This window comes from Amblyomma americanum, chromosome 1 (genome assembly GCF_052857255.1).
Source record: "Amblyomma americanum isolate KBUSLIRL-KWMA chromosome 1, ASM5285725v1, whole genome shotgun sequence".
In the NCBI taxonomy this organism is placed as follows: Eukaryota; Metazoa; Arthropoda; class Arachnida; order Ixodida; family Ixodidae; genus Amblyomma; species Amblyomma americanum.
This window is the reverse complement of record NC_135497.1, coordinates 74,958,666-74,972,129: the sequence shown is the minus strand read 5'-3', so window position 1 is coordinate 74,972,129 and position 13,464 is coordinate 74,958,666. Positions and strand designations below refer to the sequence as shown.

The window sequence follows — 13,464 nt, the reverse complement described above, 5'->3', positions numbered from 1 at the left end:
GGCCGACTGTGAAGGCCAAGGCCTTTCAAGGTCGCATTTGAGCTGCTAAACAGAGCCGACGAGTGGGGGGTGGGGGTGGGTTGGGGGGGGCATGCCTTATTGCTTTCGACGGCACACCACATGACAGACCGGATGTCCCAGAGACGAGGAGCTAAGGGTGGGAGCACGACTAGGGCAATGCGCGTGGTTCCGACTTTGTGTTCGCCTTCCTTGTGTGTTTGCTGGCGTTTTTGTATGTGTGTGTCTCTGTACGATAACCCGAAGCGGACATACATAATGGCTCCATGAAATGCACACAGTGCTCGCGAGAAAAACACCTTCGTGGGCACCGGTTTGTCACTGGCTCTTTTAATTTGAACAAAATTCTTCTAATTGGCTCTAACAAGCTGAATTCCTATTGGCAAAAGAAATGGTCCCCAGAATTCTGGGAAAACGGATTGAAAGGTGGCTTTTTGGCATGAAATGAGAGAAGAGGTAGATTGATTCTGGAGAGGAGACGGTGAGGGTCTCTTGGAACTCCCTAGAGAGACTTCACTTGGGCAGCAGTTTGACGGTCAAGCCAGCATTATCTGGCAGGCAGAGCGGCGCTAGTACAACTCTGGCCCAGTGTAATTTTTACCTTTGTAATAAAGTGTACACAGTGTTCCGAAGAAGTTATCTAGTCTGTTCTGCTATGTGTTGCCGAATCACCGAACCATTGGAACTTCAAGATCAGCAACATTGATCGAGTTCATCTCATCATGAAAATGATGTTCCTTGCATGTCCAGCTTTTTTTTGTACTTTGTATTTTTCTTTCTGATTTCCCTTGCTTTTTTATCATTGCTTTTTCATTGCTTTTTCTGGTCACAGTTGTGTCAAGTGAATTAGCTTTATCACTCTGGCACATTATCTCTGTGGCTGTATTGTTGTCGAGGGTCACGAATTTGGGATAAGAATTACACTGGGTCTCTTGGCTGTGCAGTAAAGTGAGCTGGCTTGGCTATGTGCTGGTGCAGGGGCCTGACTGCCTTCGTGAGGCACTGGCAGCAGCTGTGAGCACCCTGGAGCGCCTGGTTGATGCAGTGCAGCCACAGGAGCCGCAGCCAAAGCATGTAGCACCTATTCAGCTGCGAGCTCAGGCAGCACGACAGCAGGCGCGTGACCTTGAAGCAGTACGTTCCAGTCTCGAAGCTCGTGAGAATGACATTATTGCCCTCAAGAAGGCCCTCAAGATAAAGGTATGCATCTTGCAGCTGGCAGCAGGCAAGTTTTCGTTCCTAGCTGTTCCCTGTCCCTTGTCTTTGCAGTGATAGGATCACAAGGGACACTTTGTGTCATTTATAGCATTGTAAGATAAGTACATTGTCCATCTGCAGTCTGCCCAAAGGGTACAGGATGCAGTGTATGTCTGCACAGCTTGTAGCTTTGCTGTAAGAAAGCCAAGCTTGCAGTGGAAGGTAGATTATATTTGTCAGTGGAAAGGAAAGACAGAGCTAGTTTGTTATGTGTGTAGATGTCAGCTCACCTAGATTCACTTTAAAGGAGCTATAAAATAATATATCTATTAATAGTAATATATGTTATAATAATTAATTATATTGATTAATTAGTACATCTATATAAATATGTACAACTTCTTCGGAAATTTGTAAAATCAAGCTGCTGGCTACCCCCCATTTTGTTCAGCGTGAAAAGCTGCTTTTTAATGCGCTGGCACTTACAGTGGCCATTCCCCGCATTTAGCCATTCTGTGTTTACTTGTCTGAAGCCTGCTTCTGGCAGGTGTCCCACTTGCCCACAAATAAGTTTCAATAAACTATAATGAAATGAACATGCAAAACCCTCATTTTTCTGACGGTAGGGAAAAAGTTACACTTTGAAGCTTAACCAGTGAATTCATTTTGAAATCGTCATCCCTCACAATGCAAATGAGCCTATGGTGGTTTATGCCGTTTTCTCTTTTACCAACACTGTCACTTTGTTTTTTGGTTAAGGGAACTTTGAAAAGGGTTTGGAAGTTATATATTCTGATGGGTTAAATCTGTAGAAGAGGTGGTTGGAAGCATTAGAGTCAAGATTAAGAGCCCTAAACATGCCCTGTAATTTACAACTTAAAAAAAAAAATTGTATTTAACCAGTTAGAACAACTCTTCTCTATACACATAGAGGAAGGAAAACCCAAGACAAAGTTTGAAGCCTATTCATAAAAATAAAAGGCAACAAGTCAGCCCCCCCACATGACTGCACGTGGTGCGTTTTAATGACCTGGACTGGGCCCACGTGGGGCCGAGTTCAGCATGTTGCGAGAGAGGAATCGGAAAGAAAGTGGCATCCAGAGGCCTTGGCTTGTGGAGGCCAGTTACAGGATGTAATGCTTCCTCCTGAGTTTTCTGTCCTCCATATCTTTGCACTCTCAGCCAGCGTTACCTCTGGGAGGCCGAGTGGGTAACAGGCATCATCTGGAAGTGATCTCGCCACTAAGTCTTATTTTTCAAGCAGAACTGAGTACTAAATTTGTTTTTAATACTATTTGCTTGCGTAATATTTTTTGCTAATTTAACAAATACATATAAAGATAAGAGACAAACTGCGCATTTCCATGCCAATGTAACACTACTGGTGGAGAGTGAAACCAATCTGCCTACTCGTGTAATCAGTGTGCATCATTGTGGGTTTGCCCCCCTGCAAGATACCACTCTTTCTTTAATGTGGTCTGCAAGGCCAGTCTGCTTGGAAAGCCAGGTGAATCACTGCTCTCTTTGCTGGCATGGTGCAACGTTGCAATGAGAAGTATAGCATATATGACTGGAAGCCTGTGTTTGCATTGATGCGGCATAGCTGAGCTTTAAGTTCAGGTTTCATGGCGAGATATGAATGACAGTGTAGTCAGAATGAGGCAGGTCTTTGTCCCGCAGCGCAGTGATGGCCCAGTTGTTTGTTTATTTATTTATTTATTCAAGATACTAACAGGCTCCAAATAGGAGTACTGTGTGAGGGGGTCACGTACAGGAAGCGAAGGACACAAAAGCAAATCATGCATCATTATACAACAGGTGACAAATAACAAACGTGACTAAAAGTTGATTAACAGAGTACAAGGCAGTGTATAAAGCAACTAAGAAAACCACAGCAGTACTTGCTCTTAAAAGGCTGCAGGGTCATGAATGGCAGCAATGCGATCAAGAAGATCATTCCAGTAGCCTACGGCACGTGGCAGCGCTGATGAATTAAAAGCTGTGGTTCGACCGAATATGCGCCTAAAACTGTGGTGATTATAAAGACGACTGGATGTGCGATGTGGTCGGCAATGGGGAGGGTACTAGGATGCTGATTACAGGTTATTTTATGTAAAAGACAAAGCAAAGCGACCTTCCTACGCACGTCTAGTGTCGGGAGTGATAGCGATAATTTTATGTTAGTGACACTAGTTTGTCGGTCATATTTCCGGAATATAATTCGTGCCACGCGGTTCTGAATGCGTTTGAGAGATTGTATTAAATAGGCTTGATACGGTGACCAGATGGATGAGGCGAATTCAAGTTGGATACAAACAAATGTCTGATGAGCTAGTTTTCGAACAGTTATTGGGGCATCTCAAAGACTGCGTTTCAGATAGCCAAGAGTATGTGATGCTTTGACAGCGATATTATGTATGTGGGTCTTCCAGCAAAGATTGAAAGCCAAGTGTGCACCAAGGTACTTAAATGAGGGTGTATGCGCAACAGGGTGTAAGTTGAGTGAGTATGTGAAAGCTGAAGGTGCCTTTTTGCGGGTAAAAGTCACATTTTTGCACTTAACAGCATTTAGCTTCAGTTTCCACGATGTGCACCAGACGACGGACCACGGACCTATTTTGGCCCGCGGACTAGCGGTCACGTGGGGTTTCACTTCCGGTCTACGAGGTCTGCGCGTGGTCCGCGGACCAAATCGCATGAGAAATGCGAGGTCATTTTTTCTGGCAGCGGACCACGGACCTTTTAGCCTACTCACACACATCAAGTCTGGGAACTACACCACACTGGTCTTTCCCAGCTCAGTACTCCCGGCAGTCGAGGTGACACCAGCGAAAGTAGCTTTGCGTCCACTGTTAACATGTCAACGTGGTCGGATGACGCTACATTTAACTTTTTAGCCTTAGTACAGCTTTATGGCTTGTTCATAATTGGGCATTCGGCGGCGAGAGCGAGCGAAATTAGTCGCAACGTCGGCGCTTGCGATGTACACAGATATGGTTAGAAAAGAACATAAATTGACGCTGTCTGCGTGTCACAAGCGTATGCATGCTCATGTATGCTAAACGCAGTTATTTTTCGGCACATTACAGCATTTCTCACATTTCTCACTTTTAGTTCAGCGTATGCAAACACGGGCGGGAGTATAAGCTCAGCCTTGTGGTGCCATCTAGTTGTTAGGACGGGAACTATTTCTCTCAACAAACCTACGCTACTCTTCAGCCTAGAAGGGGCAGAATCGTCACTCTAAATAAAAAATACAGCAAATCTTTCGCCTTCTTATAGGCGAGGTGAGACGAAGCGGAAGATGGGTGCCCCGTTTATTGCCAGTAAACGAAACAAAAAAGACGAAACAAAAAAGGCAGTAACAACGATGAATTGTGTTCAAAGCCAGTGGTCCTGCTTCGAAGCGCGCCGCCATGCTTGTCGCCGTGGGAATTAAACCTTCTCCTCGCCGCGGCAGAAATCTGTCCCCGACCGATCAAGCTTTCTGCTGGGTATTTAGGCAGAATCGCTGCCGCGGCGGCGGATTCCGCTTGCTCTCGTTGCCGAATGCTGAAGTGTGAGAAGAACCTTGCTGCAAGCTGATCACAGAGGTTTGGCCTGCCTTTTCGCCTACTCTTTTGGTCCGTCGTGTGGATGCTGTCGTTGGCCAGGCACGGTCGGGCCACGCGCGGTCGACCCCACGTGATCGGTCCGCGGGCCAGTTTGTGGCCCGCCGTCTGGATACAGGATACACCTTTAGTGATCTAATCCAAGTTTTTCTGAAGTTCAAGGTGATCAGAGGGTGAGCGAATTTTCTGGTATATTATGCAGTCGTCTGCGAAAAGTCGAATGGTTGAAGTAATGTTGGATGGTAGATCATTGATGTAGATTAAAAACAGTAATGGACCCAAGATGCTGCCTTGGGGAACACTGGAAGATACATCAGTTAGAGCAGATGAATATTCGTTAGCGATGGTGAACTGCTTGCAAAATGAGAGAAAATTACGCACCCATGAGACTAAGAATGTAAGTGTAGCGATAACGGTTTAGCTATTAGGCAGGAGTGTGAAACGCGATCATATGCCTTAGAGTAGTCGAGCACGCAGTCAGTCTGAAAACCTTTGCCCATATTAGAAAAGAGTTCGTTAATGAATTCGATTTGCTGCGTATCACACGAAAATCTCTTCCTAAATTCATGTTGGTCTGGGAAGAAGTTATTGTGTTGCAGCTAGCACACGATACATGACGTGATGACGTGTTCCAGAAGTTTGCATGCAATACTGGTTACAGATATTGGGTGGTAGTTGCCGACATTATTTCTATCGCCAGCTTTAAAAATTAGAACCACTTTAACGATTTTCCAGTCATCTGGTATTTCCCCAGTAGACAATGACTGTTCGAATATGTGAGCAAGGATAACACTAGAATTATTGATGGCATTCTTAAGAATTTTAGTATTTATGCCATCAGGGCCACAGCAAGTTGATAACTTGAGATTATCGATTAGAGATGCAATTCCAGCAGCAGTTAGTTATAGGTTCCATGTACTGATAGTCAACCTCGGTTATCTATGGGATACTGGAATGATCTTCTTGAGTAAAGACAGAGCTGAAAAAAGTTTTAAATACAAGCAGGCACTCTTCTTTACTTATGGGTGCCCCGGTGTCGTTTTGCAGTGAAATTTGAGCATCCGGGTTTTTGGGTGAGATAGTTTTCCAGAATTGTGAAGGGTTATTCTTGATCAGAGATTGAAGGTCACATGAAAACAATGTTCGTTTGGCTTTGCATAAAGCATGGCAGTATTTTTGGTCAGCTGCTTTATGTATGGGCAAGCCATGATTGTGGTGTTCCTAATCATTTTGCTTTCCTAAATATACGTTTCTTTTTGCTTTTTAGCGTGTGCAATGCCCTTTGGAACCAGGGTTTTATATATTAACACGAGAGGAAATACGCGGTCTGTGAGAATGAACTAGCTCTATTTTTGGTCAGCCTAAACAAAGTTCAGTTTTCATTAACCGACCTGTTAGAAAAAGTTAGAAGATATGTGCGGGAAAAGTCTTCCAGACTGCTGTTGATGGCATCATAGCCTCCTTTTTTATAACCTAAGATGTATTTAGGCCACGTGATACACTGGCAAGTAGGCATAGTAAATGTGAACTCCAGAAGGAGGTGATCACTACATCCTTCACTAAAGTCACTGAGCTCCAGTACTCAGGAGCAGCCGTTAGGATCAAGTCCAAGACGTTATCACCGCAGGTAGGTTGATGAACTGTCTAGACAAAGGAGAAATCTAGAGTGAGATCGACGAATTCATTAGAGTTGCTAGAACAAGACGTTAGGCTATTCCAATCAGTATTAGGATAGTTAAAATCGCCCAAAAGGAAGATGTGAGCTGCAGAAAATTTTGCTTTAATTGCACTAAGGTTATCGGTTAAGTCTGAAATGAACGAGCTTGTAGAATCTGCCACTTTGTAATATATCCCAAGGATACAGTTTTGGGTTTTTGAAGGAATACAGCAGCGTCTGAGTGCAACCAAGTTTCTGTTAATAATAAGATGTCACTACCGTTGTTTTCTAAATAAGAACACAGTGCAGTGTGCTTGGGTAGAATGCTACGTGGTATATTAGTGAGCGATACCTTAAGCTATCATGATCGATAGAAGGCATTTGAAACTCGCGTGATATTACTCTGTGGGTGTGTTACTCGTGCATGGTTCAGCTATCTGGAAGGCTGTATCACGGTGTTTGAAGCATATATATATATATATATATATATTGCATACTCGAGAAGCTTCTTTCTGGCGATGCGTGTTCGGGTGGAAAAATTCTCACGCACAGAAAATTCGGTGTCCTTGAATTTATAGGCTTTTTCAAAAACGTGTCGCCTGTCTTTAAAGAAGGTTAATTTAGCTATGATAGGCCTACGTTTATATGCATGGTACTGGCCGATGCGGTGGGTGTGTTCAGTCTGTGGCGGTTCCAGATTGATACCAAGATGATGTGTACAGAGTGCTATAACCTTTTCCTCGGCAGAAGACCAGGACTCTGAAGGATCATCAGCAAAAACGAAAAAACGCAAATTCGACCTTTGCATTCAGTTTTCGGCGTCTTCACAGTGGGAGTGTAGTGTTTCCATTGTCCAGTTTGTCAGATAAATTACAGGCAGATAGAGGAGAGTTGGATACTGCAGCGCTGTGGCTGTTTTTAAACTCGGCAGTGTCAGTTTCAATTGCACGGATCCTGGCAGACAGATGCCTCAACTCGTCATCGACAGATGCCTGCCAGTTCTTTAGTGCAAATAGGTCACTCCTAAATGATTCTTGTCCTAATTCAATCTTCTGAACTGTTGCTAAGACCGTTGCCAAAACATCATTATGCTCAGGGCCGGGATTTGTTTCTATATCACCAGAAATAATTAACAATGAGTCGCTTATACAGCACACTATTCGGGAAGCACAATGGTATAGCAAATGCAACCACTCTTTTGGGCACGACACCGACAGCAGGCAGCGGTTGCTGCTGGCTAGGCAGGTACAATTGTCAAGGTAATTATCCTGAGCGTCCACCTAGTATGCAGTACCCACCAGCGTTACAATCAGTACAGGCTTTCCCCTGGCCTCTCTGGGGCGATATGCTGGGGAATGGGGTCTCTGACCCCACCTTGAGTAGATTAAATGCCTTGTGCCATGGCACTCTTTGGCCAAAGGTGCCCTTGCGCCATTAGAAACCAACTCACTACCTTTGTTCGGCGGGCTTAGTGGGAGACGCTTCTGCTGGCTAAGTGCTCCTCTACGCTCGGCTGGAAGTTGGCAGAGCTCACATCATAGGGTGGTAGTGTGGTCTTTGGGCAGAGCACACCACCAGCCACTGAGGTGTACAGGTTGAGGAGGAAAGCTATGGAATGAGAGGAGGGCAGTCTTTGGTCATGCATGCCTCTCTTAATATAGCACACACATCAGAAGTTCTTGTGAGAAAATTATGTTTCAATAGTTGCCTTATTCCTGAATCATCCACCTTGATCTGAAACCATTTCAGGAGCCTTTCAAATCTGCATATCTAACAACCTGGAGTCATCCTATGTCTGAGTTTATAGTTGCTTTAAATGTCGTTTGCAGAGTTTTTTGCCAGTATATTAATAAAAAGGTTGTATGTTTTCTTTGGAAACATTTGTGGTAGAAGATGTGTACAGAAAGGATTGGTATACACTTTTGCTTTGATCATATCCAAAGCACAGGTAAGGATATATTGTAGGCCCAATTTCTTGCATGGTTTAGCCTTCACCAATGGATTGCTATTGTGTTCTCTGAAAGAGAGCACAGGCAAGGTAGCGAAAAATACTTTTCACTTGAAATTAGTAAATGAGCATTTTATGCATTGCAATTGACAGATTGGCCTGCAGTAAGCTACATTCTGTGCAGTTGTATTATACAGCTAATATGATACTCTGGAATTGAATTCATGACAAGACAAATGCATTCTCACTGTGCGACTAATATTCTGAACCCTACTTTTGCTTGCAGAGTGAAGAATGCAGTGAAATGCATGTCCGCAAGGACATGGCAGAGAAAAAACTAGAGGTGCTGACAAGAGACAGTGATGAACGAGTTGACAAGGTTCAGAGGCAGCTGGACGAGACAAAGATGCGGCTACGCAAGAAGGAAAAGTATGCAAGTCTTTGATATAGTTGTCCTTGGGTCACTAGGTAATTTTAAGACATGGTAGAGGCAGCTTGTGGTGACACTGGGTCAGCGCTTTAACTGCCAACACAAATGGTACTCATCATGGGAGATTGTTCCAATATCACCAATGACGAGTCACACTCTTCCGGTTCGATGTTGCACTGCTCCCACCTCCAAAGACAAGTTACCACCAGCATTTGCATAACTTGCAATTTTCAACAGTAGAGGGAGTTTTGCATTTGGCACCTTTAGCGCATGTTTTAAGCCTGACAACAGTCATTTCATAACGGCGTCATGCATGAAAATTGCCAGTGGCAGCAATGTTCAGAGAAAAAGAACTACTTCTTGGAGCAGTTCTGACAACAGCATTGCTGACGATCTAGAATTTGTTTCTGACGGTGACTCTAACTTCGTTTGCAAGCTGGAGACTGTTTCAGATGACGACGAAAACAAATGCTATGACAACAACGGTGACGCGCTGGGTAATGCACGTTAACTGCTAATGATGAAACCTTGTTTACATTGGGATGAAGCAATGTATATGCACTTTGCAGTATGTTACAGCGTATTAGATCAAATACGGCACATTTCTGTGAGTTGTTACACATTAATATGTCATGCACTGAGGGAAAGCAACCCTCAAAAAGCAGCTTTTTCTTTTTAAAATTTTTATGTTAATTCTAACCATAAACTAATGAAGTAATATATTTTCAGAACCAGAATTACATGGATAACTAGAAAAAGATTGGCGATGTTGGGCATGTTTTTTGGGAATTAATTTGGCGGTTAAAGGGTTAAGAAATTTGAAGGGGCTTAGGTATGCTCATACACTTTTTCCGACACATTTGTGGTGGTTATAATTTGCGCTGTGTCTTCATGCATAGTGTTCCATGACAGTTGAATGAGTCTTTCTAATCAATTTCTGCATTTTGCAGTGAATAGGCACAGGGCAAGCAAAGTCTTCATGGCAGCAGTGGGTTGAGCCTTTAACTCTTTCTTTACCACGGAAAAATGATCAATTTTGAGTCAAGACTGAAAACGGCACGAAAAACGGGACAAGATAGAGAGAAGCAACACACACAGCAGAGTGTCCCGTTTTTTGCGCCGTTTTCAGTTTTGAATCATGAACCAACTGGCCCAACAATCCTCCCTTTTGTTATTTAAGTTATTTGTTCAAGAGGTGCCAAATGCACTGCACATTGTAAAGCATCAAACTGTAGCTTATTGGTTATACTTTCAAATGAGAAAATGTCAGAGTTGTGTGTGCAAAACTTTAAAAAAAGTATTGGCTAAATATGCTGGTAACAAAAAAAAATACATGCAAAACAAAAATAAGCCACTGCATTAAACCAGAAGTTGATTGCAAAAAAATTGAAATATGCAAAATGTTGCATGTGTTCTTAGATGCCATTCTTGTGATCTTCAGCTGCGTACATAGTACACTGCACTTTCTTTGGCCTTTCAAGTTAGGGAACATGACTACTGTGCCACTAGAGAAAGCAGTCGTGTGAGGACATAAAGTGGAGGTACAGTAAAACAGTAAAACCCCCAGTTACGTTCCCGCATACTGCATTTTCCTGGCTGTTACGTTTTCCTGAGACAGTCCCAACCAAGCTGTCATAGAAACCCATGCACTGCAGACCCAGCTGTTACGTCACTACTGTGGCAGAGTTCTCGCATGCTAAGTCGTGACTGTCACTTCCTGATAGTGCTTTACCCCTTGCCGCGGCATTTTGACAGCCTACATTTATTGCGCGCAGAAAGGCAATGGCAGATAAGCGAGTGCGGAACTCTAGACATCATCAGCACCTGGCCACCACCATGTTCGGCGTCTTCTGGTGTGTTGTACCCACGTTGATGCTGAGCATACTTACCAGCAGTGTCAACCTTGTTGCAGTTGCTGGTGTCGTTCCATCACCACAGCAACGCGAACGACTGAAGGCGTGAAAATGAAACTGTGCTGCATGCCTAAACTTTGCCTGCTCCATGCGCCCTCTCTTCGCTGCTTGCTGCCTTTCTTGCACAAAGAGCTGTTCAGGTAGACAGGGAGCCATCATGGGGCATTTAGGACGTTCTGTGCATACAAGCGATTGTAAATGCTCCTGTTACTAGGAGTAGACAACGATGTACATTTTTTTCAAAAGCGCTTCCAGGCTACTATGTTTCCTGGCTGGTGCATTTTTTTTCCGCAGTCCTGTGAAAAACGTAACAGCAGGGTTCTACTGTAATATGGGATGTGCTGCACATTACACTTGTTCTGAGTTCCGCTCTTTTTTTTTTTAGTGTGCTAGCACTTACAGCGGCCACTCCCCTCATTTAGCCGTCCATCCGTCCGTCTGTCCGTTTTTGTGGCTGGCTGCTGACCTATCCACCGAGTGGTGGGCAGGTTAGCAGCCTGCCCACCCTGTCAGGCAGCCGCTCAATTAATCGTAAGAGGCTGCTCGCAAAGAGCAACCTGTATCGCAGCCCAACCCAAGCAACCCAAGTCCCACCGATGGCAGCACCTGCCGTAGAAGGGTAGTGGCTCATCGCTTGACTGCTGCACCACTGTGCCAGGAGTGGTAGGAAGGCTCTCTCAGGGATCTATGAATGTAGAGATTGACTAATTCTGCATATATGAACGTTAACCCATTACTGCTGTCCAAACAACGGCGATCCATCAACACTGGATCTGAACACCGGAATTGAAGTGAAAACTGTAGTGCTAGCGCACCTAATTCACATTTGGCCTAACTACGCAAATCGACCATCATTTTTTTTTTTTTAGCATAGCTTGCAGTTCCTCCTTTTCTCCATTTGCTTTTTTTTTCTTTTTTGGTTGGTAGTGATTAGGTTCTATGGATGAAAAGAGGGTGTGGCCTTCCTTGATATCAACATAATCAAAAATATTCTGGTGCATTTAGTAAAATATCTTGGCAGTACATTACAAAGACCCTAAAAGGCCAAATAAAACCACTCTCATTATTACAAATCAAGCGTAGTACATAAAATACAATGTGAACTGTAAAACGAAACACGTGTGAGCATGCAGTGATGTCTTGGGCCTCTGAGTATGAAGTCTCTCAATCGGAACTGAAAGCCGACCATTCCACACGGTTGTCTAACTTGCCACTGCTACTGTAAAAAAAAAGAGGCACCATAAGGATTGACAAAAGTGCTCAATGTAGCCTTTCACCTTCAAGGAGCGCATAGCGCAACAGACGCCATGATCGCCGACCGGTGGACTACATGCGGCCAGTTTCATTTTTCACATCTCCTCCTCGCACTAGAAAATGAAAAAACAAAACTGAAACCAAAAAGCTGGTGTTTTAGAAGCAAACCAGATGGTGCAGCTTGTCCAGGAGTGCTTACTTAAATTTTTGACGGCAGGTTCAAAATGTCTGGCCAATGGAGAAGTAAGGAAAGAGTTGATGATGGATTTTTTATGGCGCAAGGGCATCTGTGGCCAAAGAGCGCCATGGCACAGGGTATTTTTCTTCTGCTCAAGGTGGGGTCAAAGACTCATTTCCCAAGCACTTCACCCTAAAGAATCCGAGCACCAGACCAGGGGAAAGCTTGTACCCATTGTATCACCAGTTGGTACCCGGCGGCACTGGGGACCGAGCCCTGCACCTCCCGCATGCGAGGAGGATGCCCAGACCACTAGACCGCTGCAGTAGTAAGGAAAGAGTGAATGCACAGTGCAAGGCTATGCATGTGCCAGGAAGTAAGCAGTATTAGGTGATTGTGGGCAGTGCACCGCTGCCTGTACAAGATATAGTATTTAACGGTTGCATGCAACTGTACCTGCGAACACCATTAATTGGCAACTGGTGTAAAGCTGGAGAGAAAATTTTCTACTTAGTGAATTTATGATAAAATCCACTTAACATTAGTAACCACCATACATAACTTGATGGCGTGACAGATATCTCTAGCCTTTTGGTTTAGTTTACAGATGAATAAGCCTTTCCAGTCTCTTCATGTTTCAAACTAAGGTTAACTTGAAGATTATACAGTCAGATGCCTGTACAGCAAAGTGGGCAGGGCCGTGGTAATCTCTTTAAAGTGGTCACTCCGTTATATGCATCAGACACCCTCTACTGCCCCCTGTAAAGCAGGATATGCATGTACTGAAAGAAACAGTGCTTTATTCCTAAAGAATAGACTGGCGTTTAGTGAAAAACTGTTTTTCTCCCCTGTTTTCTTAATGAAAGGAGCAACTACCACTGACATGATCATATTGGTCAGAGTCCTTGACACACGTATCAGCTGTGAAGCCAGTCTTTCACTTTATACCTGGGTGGTCCCATATTCCAATTTGCGTTCCTTCCAAAAATGTTTGTTTCGGCGACACCTGATTGGCCAAAAAGCTGAAAGCGGAGGCGGCGACTCATCCACTTCCGGCGCTTCGGCCAATCAGGTGTTGCTGAAAGGGATGAAAATTGGAATACAGTCCCTGACACCTCACTTCATATTTGAACGATGCCCTCACATATACACATGCATGCCATGCACGCACGCACACACACGCTGTGGAGAAGTGACGAGACATGCACCGGGCCTGATGTCATTTCTTCGGACATTGATTGGAGCAGGGGTTCTCCAA

At 44.2% G+C, this 13,464-nt stretch overlaps 1 protein-coding gene across 3 annotated transcripts in view; it reads left to right on the top strand.

Annotated features, from left to right (window-relative positions):
* Positions 1–13,464, top strand: part of DCTN1-p150 (dynactin subunit 1) — a 51,407-nt gene that overhangs the window by 22,493 nt on the left and 15,450 nt on the right. For all 3 annotated transcript variants that reach the window (XM_077645942.1, XM_077645940.1, XM_077645941.1), the window contains 2 exons: positions 997–1,218; positions 8,718–8,860. In XM_077645942.1, the coding sequence (XP_077502068.1) occupies positions 997–1,218; positions 8,718–8,860 (365 nt within the window). The remainder of the gene's footprint in view (positions 1–996; positions 1,219–8,717; positions 8,861–13,464) is intronic.